This window comes from Asterias rubens, chromosome 14 (assembly GCF_902459465.1).
Source record: "Asterias rubens chromosome 14, eAstRub1.3, whole genome shotgun sequence".
Lineage (NCBI taxonomy): Eukaryota > Metazoa > Echinodermata > Asteroidea > Forcipulatida > Asteriidae > Asterias > Asterias rubens.
The window spans coordinates 7057778-7076731 of record NC_047075.1 but is presented as its reverse complement, the minus strand read 5'-3'; the positions used below and the strand labels follow the sequence as shown (position 1 = coordinate 7076731).

General features: G+C 37.6%; 1 protein-coding gene across 1 annotated transcript in view; it reads left to right on the top strand.

Annotated features, from left to right (window-relative positions):
- LOC117299613 (chaoptin-like) overlaps positions 1–14482 on the top strand; it is a 66142-nt gene extending 51660 nt beyond the window's left edge. Inside the window, exons 30-40 of the mRNA XM_033783161.1 lie at positions 2167–2232; positions 3869–3946; positions 7121–7308; positions 8462–8576; positions 9244–9437; positions 10072–10135; positions 11386–11604; positions 12050–12115; positions 12585–12674; positions 13760–13938; positions 14301–14482. Of these exons, the coding sequence (XP_033639052.1) occupies positions 2167–2232; positions 3869–3946; positions 7121–7308; positions 8462–8576; positions 9244–9437; positions 10072–10135; positions 11386–11604; positions 12050–12115; positions 12585–12674; positions 13760–13938; positions 14301–14482 (1441 nt within the window). The remainder of the gene's footprint in view (positions 1–2166; positions 2233–3868; positions 3947–7120; positions 7309–8461; positions 8577–9243; positions 9438–10071; positions 10136–11385; positions 11605–12049; positions 12116–12584; positions 12675–13759; positions 13939–14300) is intronic.
- Positions 14483–18954: the final 4472 nt, after the last annotated feature.

Here is an 18954-nt window from a genome sequence, read left to right as displayed (position 1 = left end):
TACTTTCTGAAATGTTTGCTTTTTTACACCTTTTTAATTGTTACAGTGTTCATTGTTTCATGCATATCATTCCCATTTGTTTTCTTGCCGCTATTGCTGTATATTTGGTCTGCTGTAAGACCATCTACTGTACTTGCTGGGTAGAATATATTCTTCCAAAGAGAGGCTATTTTGGTAATCACTCTTAAGATTAATGGCATTACAAACTTTGGGGTAGAAGCCTTTAGTGGTAGATTGTGGTTATGTAACAACATATATTATCTTCCAGTACGCGCTAATCCACCAATCAGAAGCTTGGAATACTAGGGGGATAAAAACATATATCTTCCAGTACGCGCTAATCCACCAATCAGAAGCTCAAACTACTAGGGGGATAAAAACATATATCTTCCAGTACGCGCTAATCCACCAATCAGAAGCTCGAACTACTAGGGGGATAAAAACATATACATGTATCTTCCAGTACGCGCTAATCCACCAATCAGAAGCTCGAACTACTAGGGGGATAAAAACATATATCTTCCAGTACGCGCTAATCCACCAATCAGAAGCTTGGAATACTAGGGGGATAAAAACATATATCTTCCAGTACGCGCTAATCCACCAATCAGAAGCTCAAACTACTAGGGGGATAAAAACATATATCTTCCAGTACGCGCTAATCCACCAATCAGAAGCTCGAACTACTAGGGGGATAAAAACATATACATGTATCTTCCAGTACGCGCTAATCCACCAATCAGAAGCTCAAACTACTAGGGGGATAAAAACATATATCTTCCAGTACGCGCTAATCCACCAATCAGAAGCTCGAACTACTAGGGGGATAAAAACATATACATGTATCTTCCAGTACGCGCTAATCCACCAATCAGAAGCTCGAACTACTAGGGGGATAAAAACATATATCTTCCAGTACGCGCTAATCCACCAATCAGAAGCTTGGAATACTAGGGGGATAAAAACATATATCTTCCAGTACGCGCTAATCCACCAATCAGAAGCTCAAACTACTAGGGGGATAAAAACATATATCTTCCAGTACGCGCTAATCCACCAATCAGAAGCTCGAACTACTAGGGGGATAAAAACATATACATGTATCTTCCAGTACGCGCTAATCCACCAATCAGAAGCTCAAACTACTAGGGGGATAAAAACATATATCTTCCAGTACGCGCTAATCCACCAATCAGAAGCTCGAACTACTAGGGGGATAAAAACATATACATGTATCTTCCAGTACGCGCTAATCCACCAATCAGAAGCTCGAACTACTAGGGGGATAAAAACATATATCTTCCAGTACGCGCTAATCCACCAATCAGAAGCTTGGAATACTAGGGGGATAAAAACATATATCTTCCAGTACGCGCTAATCCACCAATCAGAAGCTCAAACTACTAGGGGGATAAAAACATATATCTTCCAGTACGCGCTAATCCACCAATCAGAAGCTCAAACTACTAGGGGGATAAAAACATATATCTTCCAGTACGCGCTAATCCACCAATCAGAAGCTCAAACTACTAGGGGGATAAAAACATATATCTCCAGTACGCGCTAATCCACCAATCAGAAGCTCGAACTACTAGGGGGATAAAAACATATATGCTACGACCTCTGTTTTATATCCTACTTCCTCTGTTTTTATTACACAGTGCGTATTGTGAAATGTCATTTTGTCACGCTCCGTATACGGACAGTGAAGACCAATAGACAAACAGACAGTATAGGGGCTGATTTGACAAGCCGAGGCTGGTAGTAATCAGCCTGTGGACAGACAGAGACAAGATAAACGGACAAACAGAGGACGTACAAAATAGGCACAAAACAACTTACAAACAACAACAACAACAACTTGTTTAACTAAAATGAAAATGAAAAAAAAAGAATAGTCAATGGACAGCTCACAGATAATGAGTCTTTTGTAGGAGGCTTAAAAACGGTCCACTTACTATTATGGCAAATCTTATCTCTGAACTTTCTTTTCTCAAAATCGTATGTTTAGAGTTCAAGGCTGTTTTGCAATGGAAGGGCTGAGCGAACCTGTAGCGTTTTATGCAAGGATGTCTATTGACTTTTATAGACCCCTTACATAACGCTACCCTGTAACCTACATTCCACGTTTTACCAATTTTCTTACACATTTCTTAAATTTTGCAGAGATCTCTCGGGCAACGAGCTTAGTTTCTGGCCAACAATGCCAAGCCTACCAAACCTAAGAACACTGTAAGTCCAATTGTCAATTGAAATTGATTTTCTTAGTTAAAAGTTGGACATTGCCTTGGATTGGGCAATGGTCTTTGAAAAGCGTTTGAAATCGTTTGTTATGAAATGCATATGGTTAGAAAGATGTTATAAAAGTAGAATATAATGATCCACACAAATATGACTTGAAATTACAGATCAAAATTACAATTAAACTTTGTGAACTAACACGGCACGCCAATTTGTCGAGTCAAAGATTTGACTACACAAAAGGGCCGTCCGTGTTAGTTTGCAAATTAAAAAGAAAACCGTGCAATTTCGAGGCATATTTGTGAGGATCATTGTAATCTACTTTAAAACATCTTTCTAACCATGCATCTCATAACAAACAGTTTCAAACGCTTTTCTTGTTCCTTTATTTGTAATTAACCATTTGTACATGTTATATCAGAAACAGATAAAAATTGTCTGTTCCCGTTTTGACTACAATGGAAATCTGATCTCAGGCCTTGAAATAAACCAGCAGCAATTGATGCGGTGCCATGTTCAAGGTTCCAATAGTACCCAGCAGCAATTGATGCGGTGCCATGTTCAAGGTTCCAATAGTACCCAGCAGCAATTGATGCGGTGCCATGTTCAAGGTTCCAATAGTACCCAGCAGCAATTGATGCGGTGCCATGTTCAAGGTTCCAATAGTACCCAGCAGCAATTGATGCGGTGCCATGTTCAAGGTTCCAATAGTACCCAGCAGCAATTGATGCGGTGCCATGTTCAAGGTTCCAATAGTACCCAGCAGCAATTGATGCGGTGCCATGTTCAAGGTTCCAATAGTACCCAGCAGCAATTGATGCGGTGCCATGTTCAAGGTTCCAATAGTACCCAGCAGCAATTGATGCGGTGCCATGTTCACAAGTGTCACAACCGGGACTGGAACCCACACTCAGCTGAAAAGAAACACCTGAGCTTGAGTTTGGTGCTCTCATCCGCTCGACCACAACACCCCACAAAGTGTCTTACTTAAGGACACAAGCGTCACGACTGGGACTCAAACCCACACTCAGCTGAAAAGAAACACATTAGCTTGAGTTTGGTGCTCTCATCCGCTCGACCACAACACCCCACAAAGTGTCTTACTTAAGGACACAAGCGTCATGACTGGGACTCAAACCCACACTCAGCTGAAAAGAAACACATTAGCTTGAGTTTGGTGCTCTCATCCGCTCGACCACAACACCCCACAAAGTGTCTTACTTAAGGACACAAGCGTCATGACTGGGACTCAAACCCACACTCAGCTGAAAAGAAACACCTTAGCTTGAGTTTGGTGCTCTCATCCGCTCGACCACAACACCCCACAAAGTGTCTTACTTAAGGACACAAGCGTCATGACTGGGACTCAAACCCACACTCAGCTGAAAAGAAACACCTGAGCTTGAGTTTGGTGCTCTCATCCGCTCGACCACAACACCCCACAAAGTGTCTTACTTAAGGACACAAGCGTCATGACTGGGACTCAAACCCACACTCAGCTGAAAAGAAACACCTGAGCTTGAGTTTGGTGCTCTCATCCGCTCGACCACATATTCTTATGAAACGGGCTATTTGTTCAAAGATGCAATGGAATTACTGAACTGAACCTATTGTTGATTCTTTACAGGGATCTATCAAACAACAAGATCGAATCTGTTGGTATCCAAGCGTTCCATCAACTTAGCACAACTGTCTTCAGCTCACTGTAAGATCTTATTAATATCCACTACTACTACATAATACAGGGTGTCTCAAGAAAAAACTAGACACTTTTGAAATGGCTGCCAGAACAAATATATGATTCTTGGGAAAAATGTTTATATGTATGGATAGCTTATGTACTCAACTTTCATAGGACACCAAAAAGTCCAAAAATAATTCATGCTTGGGTGAGCACCGCTCACTTTTGTAAAAGGTATGAAAATGAGACTTTGAAGAAAAACCTTCACCCCACACTTCAGTTATTGTCAGAGTACATGTAGTTGAACATCTCGTTGATTTACCTAATAACAAGATGGGGATTATGTTAATTGGTTATTCAAGATCAGTTTGTTTGAAAAAGGAATGTCATACATGTTGGCTACTTCTTCTTCAGGTTACCCATTGACCTGAAGAATAAAAGTAGCCATCATCTTGAATTGAAGTATGTAAGCTCCAAAGGACTTACCTCTCACAAATTGAATCCTAATTCATGCGCAGCCTCATTTTCATACCCTTTTACAAAAGTGACCAGTGCTCATCGAAACATCAATTATTTGCAGACTTGTTGGTGTCATCGGTCATATGAAAGTTGAATCCATAAGCTAACCATACATACATTGTATAAACCTTTTTCCCCAGAATCATATATTTGTTATTCGGCAGCCATTTCGATTTTTTTTTTTTTTTTTTTTGAGACACACGGTACATTAATGTTTGCAGTAACACCATGTAATGATAATCTTTAATTGAGTTGAGGTGGTTCTGAAAAGAACCGTTGGTTTCAACTCCACCTTAGGCTTTAGAACTACATGTACCACCACTCATTTAGAGGTTATCATTACATGGTGTTATCGCAATTAAGTGGAGGCTTTAGAACCACCACAACTCATTTAGAGGTTATCATTACATGGTGTTATCGCAATTAAGTGGAGGCTTTAGAACCACCACAACTCATTTAGAGGTTATCATTACATGGTGTTATCGCAATTAAGTGGAGGCTTTAGAACCACCACAACTCATTAGAGGTTATCATTACATGGTGTTATCGCAATTAAGTGGAGGCTTTAGAACCACCACAACTCATTTAGAGGTTATCATTACATGGTGTTATCGCAATTAAGTGGAGGCTTTAGAACCACCACAACTCATTTAGAGGTTATCATTTACATGGTGTTATCGCAATTAAGTGGAGGCTTTAGAACCACCACAACTCATTTAGAGGTTATCATTACATGGTGTTATCGCAATTAAGTGGAGGCTTTAGAACCACCACAACTCATTTAGAGGTTATCATTACATGGTGTTATCGCAATTAAGTGGAGGCTTTAGAACCACCACAACTCATTTAGAGGTTATCATTACATGGTGTTATCGCAATTAAGTGGAGGCTTTAGAACCACCACAACTCATTTAGAAGTTATCATTACATGGTGTTATCGCAATTAAGTGGAGGCTTTAGAACCACCACAACTCATTTAGAGGTTATCATTACATGGTGTTATCGCAATTAAGTCAAGGCTTTAGAACCACCACAACTCATTTAGAGGTTATCATTACATGGTGTTATCGCAATTAAGTGGAGGCTTTAGAACCACCACAACTCATTTAGAGGTTATCATTACATGGTGTTATCGCAATTAAGTGGAGGCTTTAGAACCACCACAACTCATTTAGAGGTTATCATTTACATGGTGTTATCGCAATTAAGTGGAGGCTTTAGAACCACCACAACTCATTTAGAGGTTATCATTACATGGTGTTATCGCAATTAAGTGGAGGCTTTAGAACCACCACAACTCATTTAGAGGTTATCATTACATGGTGTTATCGCAATTAAGTGGAGGCTTTAGAACCACCACAACTCATTTAGAGGTTATCATTACATGGTGTTATCGCAATTAAGTGGAGGCTTTAGAACCACCACAACTCATTTAGAGGTTATCATTACATGGTGTTATCGCAATTAAGTGGAGGCTTTAGAACCACCACAACTCATTTAGAGGTTATCATTACATGGTGTTATCGCAATTAAGTGGAGGCTTTAGAACCACCACAACTCATTTAGAAGTTATCATTACATGGTGTTATCGCAATTAAGTCAAGGCTTTAGAACCACCACAACTCATTTAGAGGTTATCATTACATGGTGTTATCCCAAACCCTACTATACATGTATGTGTTGTTTTTAAAAGATTGTATTTTAGTGGAAAGCGCCTTGAGTCCTGGCATAAGGCGCTATAGAAATACTCTTTTATTATTACTACATGTACATTATATCGTATTTCCATGACTTTGCAAAATTTCAAATCCTACTTAAAAGGATTTGGGTACTTTTTCAAAATGTCCATAGATTTACATTAAACTTACAGGGTTTGAAGATAATGATAGTGGAAAGCTTCCCTTCATATCTTTTTTACTGAGGTGCTGTAGTTTTTGAGAAATGAGTAAAACAATGTCATGAAAATACGTTTGTTAATGATTAAAATAATTTTTGTCTCATGAGACGAAAATTATTGTCATGACATAGTTTTACTCATTTCCCAAAAACTGCAGCACCTCAGCACGTAGTATTTTTAGGGAAGCTTTCTACTATTATTATCTTCAAACTGTGTAAGTTTAGTGTAAATCTGTGGACATTGTGTTTTTTGTCCTACAAACATGTACAAAAGTTACATAGACCCTTTAAAATCAATGCTAATAACAGATGTTAATTTTGCATCAGGGATGAACAATAATATAGGCCTAATTAATTTGTGTTGAACCATTTACACTGATTTGTGTTATGCACTGTATATTCAGTACTTTCCCAAATTATATAAAAACATCCATAGACAAATCTTGACGTACATGTATGGACTTTTTCCATTTTTACAAGGACTCTTAGAAGAATGAGGGTATAACTTTGAGCCCCTTTTGAAAAATCACACCAGTACCCAATCTTCAAGAAAAACATTTCTCTTGAAAACTTTCACAGAGCCAAGAAAATAGTAATGAAAGACTCGCATAAAACCACCATTGCTTATTTCCACACTGCATTTCTAATCAAATAAACCCAGATACATTGTCCGATTCATGAAAATAGCATAAAATCGTTGATACTTATTTCTATTGCCACGTTGGAAATAAATACGTTTTGACATGCACAGCATTTCAGACAGAATTCTTCTTGTATTTACAGCAACCTTGCCAATAACGTCCTGGGTTGTTCATGCAATATGTACTTCTCATTGGTCTACCATGATGACGCCATTAAAGGTGGAGAATGTTCCACGCCGCAGGAAGCAGATGGAGTTACATTCGTTTATAGCAATAGCTACAGTGAGGACTATTTCCAACAATGGGATAACCAATTACTCTTCCAATGTGGTGAGTTGCTTTCATTTGCTCAACTGGTTTACTGTTTTATTGGGTGCACTCATTAAGCTTCCCTGGGTCATCCCCGGTCTGCCCCGGTGCGTTACAATAGCTTTTGACGTCATTCCAGGGGCTCACCCTGGTCAGCCCCCAGTGCCCTGCTTGTGGAGTGGGTCACTTGGGGGCTGGCCCCAGGTAAACGACGTCACTACGTGAGCGGTGAGTGGTCATTCTTTTAGCTCTTGTCAGGGGCTCACCCAAGTGAGCACCGCGGGGTAGACCCAGGGAAGCTAAACGAACGCACCCATTAAAGGGTATGGGTACTTTTTGTAGGACACAAAACACAATGTAGGACACAAAACACATATATTTACATTAAACTTACACAGTTTGAAAATAATGATAGTAGAAAGCTTACCTAAAAATATTACTTGCTGAGGTGCTGTAGTTGGTAAGGGAAGCTTTCTACTATCATTATCTTCAAAAGGTGTAAGTTTAATGTAAATCTGTGGACGTTGTGTTTTGTGTTACAAAAAGTACCCAAATCCTTTAACCAATTTGCTCTTTTATCAATAGGTTCATTTTACTTAGCCATGCACAAGTGTGAATGTCGTGACCAAGAGTTTAGAGCATCAAATTCAAGTTCAGGTGGTTAAGTCACCGGAGTGTGAGTTCGAATCCCGGTTATGACACTTGTGTCCTTGAGCAAGATACTTTACTATAATTGCTTCTCTTCACCCAGGGGTTTAAGTGGGTACCTGCCAGGGTTGAGGTGAATATTGTGTTTGAAAAAAACCTTTGTAGCACCACGGCAGTTCAGAGCTGTATGCTCCCCAGGATGGTGAAAAAGATTACATAATTTTTATTGGCCCAGCGAGCGTGAATTTGATTCTCTAAACCACTTAGTCATGACACTCCTTCATAACCACAGGGTCGCTGTGAAACAGTTGCAGAAGGAGACATCAAAGCCATGGCTTTCAAAAAGGGCTAACAAATTTACAAGATTTAACGCAAAATTCACAAAGTCTAGTTTCTATTGTCGTTTTTCTTTCCTCTACAGCTCCTTACAAAGTATCTGAAACAGCACCAGATCTTGAGCAGATTCTCCAGATCTTGAGCAGATTCTAGCGTCTAGTTCCTAATGTCGTTTTTCTTTTCTCTACAGCTCCTTACAATGTATCTGCAACAGCACCAGATCTTGAGCAGATCCTAGTGACTTGGATGGAACCAGTCCAGATTAATCCAAACATCACAGTAAATGAAACTGACTTTAGTGACTGGTGAGTATAGTGGTCTACACAGACCGTGTCAAGTCCCCCCCCCCCCCCAAAGTACCAAGTACAGAAGGAGATGGGCTTTGCTGGTTGTAGAGGGTTGACCTCTAATTTGGTTACTCTCTTTGATTCAAAATATTAAATAATAAAATAAATAAAAAGACTTGTAATGCGCACATATCCACACTGCTGGGTGTTCAAGGCTCAGTACAAACCCAAAAAAAAAAAATAAAAATCAGACACAACAATATTAGTCCTTGGAAACCTGTGACATAAGATAAGTTTTGAGAAGAGATTTGATTGTATATGCCTAGAGTATAATGTTGGCCAAGCTGTAATATGTAATAATAATGACAATAATAATAATAATAATAATAATAATAATACTGGACTTTTGTAAATGAAAAAGCGCCATTTTTGTGGTAATCGTGCTTTGACGGTTGTTAGCTACTCTGACTCCTTGATGTATCGTTAGGAAATGATTCCTGTACAGGTTTTGCTACATTTCCATTCTATTGTCCAGTTGCATTTATTTCATTATTGCCGTTGAGTTGAGGTACAGTAGATGTTGACAAAATATATTCAAATGGTCTATTGATTTATTATCTGGTTTTTGTGAAGGACACTTTATACAAACTATTTGTTATTATTGTTTTTATTGTTTATTTTGCAGGCAATTTAGTGTGACATGCACCAGTGAGACAGCAATCACATTGTATGATATAACGAATAGTAGTTCATTACTCTTTGATGCCGATGACATGGTACAGACGGGTACCGACTATTTATGTCATGTGACGCTGATGTCTGGAAACTACACTAGTGTAGCGGATGAATATGTACCAGTGACCACGATGGAGAGTGTGGGTACGTTAATCATACTCTATACTTGTTTTCCTTTGTGCTATAATCATGGGTATGATTTCTTTAATTTTTAATAGATGTTCAATTTGCAAATAGATGTTAAATTTTTTAATAGATGATAAATTTGTTTAAAAAAAAATTAAAAAAAATATAAAAATAAAAAATAGATAAGTAGTTTTTATTTGTTAATATTAATTTGTTTTTAATAAAGATCAAATTCATAAAACATAGAGACACAAACCTTAACGAATGCCCCAGACTGCAGAGCTAGGGTTTTTATCAGATACGTACATCTACATCTACATGTATGTTCATGTGTAAACAGGCTTCCCCAAAGTTGTTTTCACTTATATATTTTACACTGTACCACTTCATGTGTGTTGTGGTAGTCTATCTTTCGAGAAAGACTCTTCTAGGGTCAAAACATTGGAGCATTCTCTAATTTGTTTGCGTTTTTACCATAGGTCCTTTTAGGTGGTAAACAGTTCGTAGCAGCTACATGTAAACTACTTTCTAAAGTTGTTTGAATTTTGTTAATTTCTATCAAATAGTCGTTTCTGTTTCCTGAACAGATACATGTATACTGTGTTATTTCTTTTGTCTCATTTCTGAATGTCTTTTTTTTTTTTTTTAATAGCTGAAACGAATGCAACTGCTACTGGAATGGATCTTAAACTGGCCATTAAATACTATGACTTCAGGTAAGCTAATGGAATGGATCTCAAACTGGCCGTTAAATACTATGACTTCAGGTAACCTAATGGTGGCACTCATAATCCTAGCCATAGTTTCTTATATTTGGTATGGAAGTGTCGTGGCCGAGCGGTTAAGAGCACCAAATTCAAACTCTGGTGTTTTTGATCAGCAGAGTGTGGGTTCGAATCCCCAGTCTTGACACTTGTGTCCTTAAGCAAGACACTTAACCATTGCTTCGTCCTTCGGATGGGACGTAAAGCCGATGGTCCCATGTGTTGTGTAACGCATGTAAAAGAACCCAGTGCACTTTTGGAAAAGAGAAAGGGTTTGCCCCAGTGTTCCTGGCTGTGGCTGCTGTATGCGCCGTAGCACCTTGTAAACCCATAAGGTGCTAAATATTTGGGTCTCAAAATTCATCACTGCAATTACCTATCTTTCTGAAAGTTTGTATATACTCAGCACCTTGAGTACCTTGTTTGGTAGATACGTGCGCTATATAAGACTTTGATATTATTATTATTTATTTATTTATTTATTATTAGTATATACATGACTGATATGAGTAGGAATTCTGTGAAAAGTTGGGCTCAATTGGTCATCAAAGTTGCAAGAAAATAAAGCAAGAAAAAACACCCTTGTTGCACAGATCTGTGTGCTTTCAGTTGCCTGGGAGAGGCTTCAAGTCTATAGTCTTTCTCAGATTCATATACGTCAGTGAGGTGAAAAATTACCTCTTTCTCAAAAACTAAGTTGCAAGTCATTAAAAATAGTTGTTGAAACTGTTCCTTATTGGACTTGATCACTAATCGTTCCCTTATAGTTTTGAGAACTCAGAGTTCACCAATTTTGAAAGGAAGTCATCACAAATTAAACCAACGTGGTGTCAGTGTTTCTTTTTTTATTTTTCTCAATACCACTCTTATATTCGTTTATAAAAACTTGCAAGTCATTGGAAAGAAAGGTTTGAAACTGTAACTAATTAATGGTAATAATAAAACAGTATTTTTATAGCGCAATTTGAATCAAACATTTCCAAAGCACTTCACAGCAAAATAAAAAGGATTAAAAACAAATGAGTATAATACCAAAATTTAAGCCTACCAGCAAAATTGTATAAAATTAGGCAAGACCAGCTGTTACCTAAATAAATAAATCCATTAAAAATACTAAAAACAACTAAAAGGAATTGTAAAAATGCAGTTTAAGTACTCAGAAAACCTTTAGTTCAATTTTATCACTAATTGTTCCTTTACAGTTTTGGAAATCCTGACTTCACTCCTGTTGGAAAAGATGTAATCTCAAACCCAACCTACGTGGTGTCACCGTACGGAGCGTGGTTAGCGATATCAGAGAATCCTTCAGGAGATTCCTTCTCACGTTGGTTTAGACAAGATCCATCGTTGAATATGTTGATAGAAACAGACCTAGTACTTGAGTGGGTTAACTCATCTGGTGTTATCAACCCATTAAACAGGTAAGAGGTTTATAGAAACAGACCTAGTACTTGAGTGGGTTAACTCATCTGGTGTTATCAACCCATTAAACAGGTAAATGGTTTAAAGAAACAGACCTAGTACTTGAGTGGGTTAACTCATCTGGTGTTATCAACCCATTAAACAGATAAGAGGTTTATAGAAACAGACCTAGTACTGGAGTGGGTTAACTCATCTGGTGTTATCAACCCATTAAACAGATAAGAGGTTTATAGAAACAGACCTAGTACTTGAGTGGGTTAACTCATCTGGTGTTATCAACCCATTAAACAGGTAAGAGGTTTATAGAAACAGACCTAGTACTGGAGTGGGTTAACTCATCTGGTGTTATCAACCCAATAAACAGGTAAGAGGTTTATAGAAACAGACCTAGTACTTGAGTGGGTTAACTCATCTGGTGTTATCAACCCATTAAACAGATAAGAGGTTTATAGAAACAGACCTAGTACTGGAGTGGATTAACTCATCTGGTGTTATCAACCCATTAAACAGGTAAGAGGTTTATAGAAACAGACCTAGTACTTGAGTGGGTTAACTCATCTGGTGTTATCAACCCTAACCCTAACCCTAACCCAACAAACAGGTAAGAGGTTTACCTGAGAGACCTGAGCAGCCACAAACGACTCCTACTGAAACGCCCATAACTTTGGGTTTTGGAAACGGTCGATTGTTTTAATTAGATATAAATGTAGATGTATACAACAAATTTAACTTGTGAGAATTTCATTTCAAATTGTGTTCAAATTTTTGAGATATCGCTGAAAATCTGGAAGTATGTCCACGCAGGAAGACTTATCCCTCAAACAAATACACAATCTCAGAAGCGTTACTGCAGTACGAGGGCACACAAACTGATAATAATTTACATAACCACATTATTTCACATTGACGCTTTCCAGTTTTTTTTGGGGAGGTTACAACCAAAAGTATTATTATATTAGCTCTCATTCTGTTTTGCCAGGTATTATTCAGCTTCATACTATCCAGTCGATGGTCTCGGCTTCACTGCACAGGGTCAGAGAGATTGCAACTTCATTCTTCATAACTTTGGGTAAGTTCATATCTGCCAACTATTCACATTTAATTGAACTTGTCCAAATCTGCTGCAAAAAAATCAGAATGTTCCAATTTCTGACAAGAGCTGCAATGAATAAGATAGAAAAGTTCAGGCAAAAGAGGGTGCCATTTGCTTTAAGACAGTAGAAACTTTCTTATAGTATACAATTAGATTTGTACATTGCTTTTTTATCATGTGTATATTTATAAGTACTAAGCTTTCTTGCACAACTTCTGGCGTTGCTATCTGTGTACTCATAGATTGTTGTTTCTTTTTCTGAAGTTTGAATGTTGCAGGTTAATGTAAGTTATTCCATAGAGTGGTTGAGCACTGTGGTGGTAACGCTGTCTTGATTCCTACTCTACCTAAAAAATAAATTAACTTCCAGTAGTCTACTTGAACTGACCGGGGGGGGGGGGGGGGCCTCTTCACTATGCTTGCTGCCTGCTTCCCCGTCAGCGCCCTGTGCTGAATATCCAAATGGAGTTTACACAGTAGCTATCAAGTACAGATTTTGAGTTGGGTCATGGCACTTGTGTCTTTTAAAGGAACACGTTGCCTTGGATCAGGCGAGTTGGTCTTTGAAAAGCGTTTGAGACCGTTTGTTATAAAATGCATATGGGTAGAAAGATGTTGTAAAAGTAGAATACAATGATCCACACAAAGATGCCTCGAAATTGCATGGTTTTCGTTTTACCTTGTTGACTCACACGGTCGGCCATTGATGGGAGTCAGATTTTTGAGTTCCATAAATGCCTGACCTTGTTAGTTCACACAGTAAAAGGAAAACCACGCAATTTCGAGACAAATTTGTGTGGATCATTTTATTCTACTTTTAAAACATCTTTCCAACCATACAGATTTTATTTAAAAAAACGGTTACAAACACTTTTTATAGACCAACTCGTCCGATCCAAGGCAACGTGTTCCTTTAAAAGACACTTTAAATTTGCAGACAATTTTGGCAAATGTCTGAGAAAGTTTTTTTATTCTTTATTCCAATGGAAATATTAGATAAGAAATGGGTCTCCTAAAATGATGTAAATTATTGAGTTGAATGTTTGTTTTTGTCTCCATAGATTTACAAGTGCAATACGTACTGGTATGACGTTTAATGGCTCAGAGACCATTACTATTGGAGGTGGAGATGAGATCTGGTTTTATGTCAATAAGATTCTAGTCTTGGAACTTCATGGAGATATCTCAGGAAATCCTATTAAATGCAAGAAGATCAACTTGGCTAACGCTGGACAAGAAGGTAATATAGGAATGAGGGAAAACAATAAAAATCGAATGGAGCTACTGTTATAAAAGTGGCTTTTTAAAGACACTGGACACTATTGGTAACTGTCAAAGACCAGTCTTCTCACTTGGTGTACCTCAACATTCGCATAAAACAACAAACCTGTGAAAATTTGAGCTCAATTGGTGGTTGTAACTGCGCGATAATAATGACAGAAAAAACACCTTGTCACACAAAGTTGTGTGCTTAGAGATGCTGTATTTCAGGACCTCAAAATCTACTTCTGAGGTCTCAAAATCAAATTTGTGGAAAATTACTTATTTCAAGTAATTATCAACAGTGCCTTAAATGACATTATTATCTGTTTTGTCTCGTAGGAGGAGGATTTGTCATACCGGAGGAAGGAACGATTGTAAATGGAGAATGTGTCATTACTGGCTCTTTGACTGATGATGAGGTCTTCTTACAGCTAGAGGTAAGTGGGTTCAGAATGAGTCAATGTTTATACCAGAGGAAGGAACAATTGTTAATGGAGAATGTGTCATTATTGGCTCTTTGACTGATGATGAGGTCTTCTTACAGCTAGAGGTAAGTGGGTTCAGAATGAGTCAATGTTTATACCAGAGGAAGGAACGATTGTAAATGGAGAATGTGTCATTACTGGCTCTTTGACTGATGATGAGGTCTTCTTACAGCTAGAGGTAAGTGGGTTCAGAATGAGTCAATGTTTATACCAGAGGAAGGAACGATTGTAAATGGAGAATGTGTCATTATTGGCTCTTTGACTGATGATGAGGTCTTCTTACAGCTAGAGGTAAGTGGGTTCAGAATGATTCAATGTTTATACCAGAGGAAGGAACGATTGTAAATGGAGAATGTGTCATTATTGGCTCTTTGACTGATGATGAGGTCTTCTTACAGCTAGAGGTAAGTGGGTTCAGAATGAGTCAATGTTTATACCAGAGGATGGAACGATTGTAAATGGAGAATGTGTCATTATTGGCTCTTTGACTGATGATGAGGTCTTCTTACAGCTAGAGGTAAGTGGGTTCAGAAATCATTAATGTTCTGTCACCTTGAATTTTCCTGCATTGTGTATGGGACTATGTTTTGAATTATGAGATCTACTCTTTTTACAAAGCATTATGTAATGGTTTATACACATTCCTCATTTTGTCTTCATTACAACAGACTTGAGTGAGTTATTTCTTTGATCTCTTTCACACTGAGCGTAACCCAGTTTATATAAACCTACTTCTCACGTTATTATATCCACAGACTGGAGTGAGTTATTTCTTTGATCTCTTTCACACTGAGCGTAACCCAGTTTATATAAACCTACTTCTCACGTTATTATATCCACAGACTGGAGTGAGTTATTTCTTTGATCTCTTTCACACTGAGCGTAACCCAGTTTATATAAACCTACTTCTCACGTTATTATATCCACAGACTGGAGTGAGTTATTTCTTTGATCTCTTTCACACTGAGCGTAACCCAGTTTATATAAACCTACTTCTCACGTTATTATATCCACAGACTGGAGTGAGTTATTTCTTTGATCTCTTTCACACTGAGCGTAACCCAGTTTATATAAACCTACTTCTCACGTTATTATATCCACAGACTGGAGTGAGTTATTTCTTTGATCTCTTTCACACTGAGCGTAACCCAGTTTATATAAACCTACTTCTCACGTTATTATATCCACAGACTGGAGTGAGTTATTTCTTTGATCTCTTTCACACTGAGCGTAACCCAGTTTATATAAACCTACTTCTCACGTTATTATATCCACAGACTGGAGTGAGTTATTTCTTTGATCTCTTTCACACTGAGCGTAACCCAGTTTATATAAACCTACTTCTCACGTTATTATATCCACAGACTGGAGTGAGTTATTTCTTTGATCTCTTTCACACTGAGCGTAACCCAGTTTATATAAACCTACTTCTCACGTTATTATATCCACAGACTGGAGTGAGTTATTTCTTTGATCTCTTTCACACTGAGCGTAACCCAGTTTATATAAACCTACTTCTCACGTTATTATATCCACAGACTGGAGTGAGTTATTTCTTTAATATCTTCCACACTGAGCGTAACCCAGTTTATATAAACCTACTTCTCACGTTATTATATCCACAGACTGGAGTGAGTTATTTCTTTAATATCTTCCACACTGAGCGTAATCCAGTTTATATAAACCTACTTCTCACGTTATTATATCCACAGACTGGAGTGAGTTATTTCTTTAATATCTTCCACACTGAGCGTAATCCAGTTTATATAAACATACTTCTCACGTTATTATATCCACAGACTGGAGTGAGTTATTTCTTTAATATCTTCCACACTGAGCGTAATCCAGTTTATATAAACCTACTTCTCACGTTATTATATCCACAGACTGGAGTGAGTTATTTCTTTGATCTCTTTCACACTGAGCGTAACCCAGTTTATATAAACCTACTTCTCACGTTATTATATCCACAGACTGGAGTGAGTTATTTCTTTGATCTCTTTCACACTGAGCGTAACCCAGTTTATATAAACATACTTCTCACGTTATTATATCCACAGACTGGAGTGAGTTATTTCTTTAATATCTTCCACACTGAGCGTAACCCAGTTTATATAAACCTACTTCTCACGTTATTATATCCACAGACTGGAGTGAGTTATTTCTTTGATCTCTTTCACACTGAGCGTAACCCAGTTTATATAAACCTACTTCTCACGTTATTATATCCACAGACTGGAGTGAGTTATTTCTTTAATATCTTCCACACTGAGCGTAACCCAGTTTATATAAACCTACTTCTCACGTTATTATATCCACAGACTGGAGTGAGTTATTTCTTTAATATCTTCCACACTGAGCGTAATCCAGTTTATATAAACATACTTCTCACGTTATTATATCCACAGACTGGAGTGAGTTATTTCTTTAATATCTTCCACACTGAGCGTAATCCAGTTTATATAAACCTACTTCTCACGTTATTATATCCACAGACTGGAGTGAGTTATTTCTTTGATCTCTTTCACACTGAGCGTAACCCAGTTTATATAAACCTACTTCTCACGTTATTATATCCACAGACTGGAGTGAGTTATTTCTTTAATATCTTCCACACTGAGCGTAACCCAGTTTATATAAACCTACTTCTCACGTTATTATATCCACAGACTGGAGTGAGTTATTTCTTTAATATCTTCCACACTGAGCGTAATCCAGTTTATATAAACCTACTTCTCACGTTATTATATCCACAGACTGGAGTGAGTTATTTCTTTAATATCTTCCACACTGAGCGTAATCCAGTTTATATAAACATACTTCTCACGTTATTATATCCACAGACTGGAGTGAGTTATTTCTTTAATATCTTCCACACTGAGCGTAATCCAGTTTATATAAACCTACTTCTCACGTTATTATATCCACAGACTGGAGTGAGTTATTTCTTTGATCTCTTTCACACTGAGCGTAACCCAGTTTATATAAACCTACTTCTCACGTTATTATATCCACAGACTGGAGTGAGTTATTTCTTTGATCTCTTTCACACTGAGCGTAATCCAGTTTATATAAACCTACTTCTCACGTTATTATATCCACAGACTGGAGTGAGTTATTTCTTTAATATCTTCCACACTGAGCGTAATCCAGTTTATATAAACCTACTTCTCACGTTATTATATCCACAGACTGGAGTGAGTTATTTCTTTGATCTCTTTCACACTGAGCGTAACCCAGTTTATATAAACCTACTTCTCACGTTATTATATCCACAGACTGGAGTGAGTTATTTCTTTAATATCTTCCACACTGAGCGTAATCCAGTTTATATAAACCTACTTCTCACGTTATTATATCCACAGACTGGAGTGAGTTATTTCTTTAATATCTTCCACACTGAGCGTAATCCAGTTTATATAAACCTACTTCTCACGTTATTATATCCACAGACTGGAGTGAGTTATTTCTTTAATATCTTCCACACTGAGCGTAATCCAGTTTATATAAACATACTTCTCACGTTATTATATCCACAGACTGGAGTGAGTTATTTCTTTAATATCTTCCACACTGAGCGTAATCCAGTTTATATAAACCTACTTCTCACGTTATTATATCCACAGACTGGAGTGAGTTATTTCTTTGATCTCTTTCACACTGAGCGTAACCCAGTTTATATAAACCTACTTCTCACGTTATTATATCCACAGACTGGAGTGAGTTATTTCTTTGATCTCTTTCACACTGAGCGTAACCCAGTTTATATAAACCTACTTCTCACGTTATTATATCCACAGACTGGAGTGAGTTATTTCTTTAATATCTTCCACACTGAGCGTAATCCAGTTTATATAAACCTACTTCTCACGTTATTATATCCACAGACTGGAGTGAGTTATTTCTTTGATCTCTTTCACACTGAGCGTAACCCAGTTTATATAAACCTACTTCTCACGTTATTATATCCACAGACTGGAGTGAGTTATTTCTTTAATATCTTCCACACTGAGCGTAACCCAGTTTATATAAACCTACTTCTCACGTTATTATATCCACAGACTGGAGTGAGTTATTTCTTTGATCTCTTCCACACTGAGCGTAACCCAGTTTATATAAACCTACTTCTCACGTTATTATATCCACAGACTGGAGTGAGTTATTTCTTTGATCTCTTTCACACTGAGCGTAACCCAGTTTATATAAACATACTTCTCACGTTATTATATCCACAGACTGGAGTGAGTTATTTCTTTGATCTCTTTCACACTGAGCGTAACCCAGTTTATATAAACATACTTCTCACGTTATTATATCCACAGACTGGAGTGAGTTATTTCTTTAATATCTTCCACACTGAGCGTAATCCAGTTTATATAAACCTACTTCTCACGTTATTATATCCACAGACTGGAGTGAGTTATTTCTTTGATCTCTTTCACACTGAGCGTAATCCAGTTTATATAAACCTACTTCTCACGTTATTATATCCACAGACTGGAGTGAGT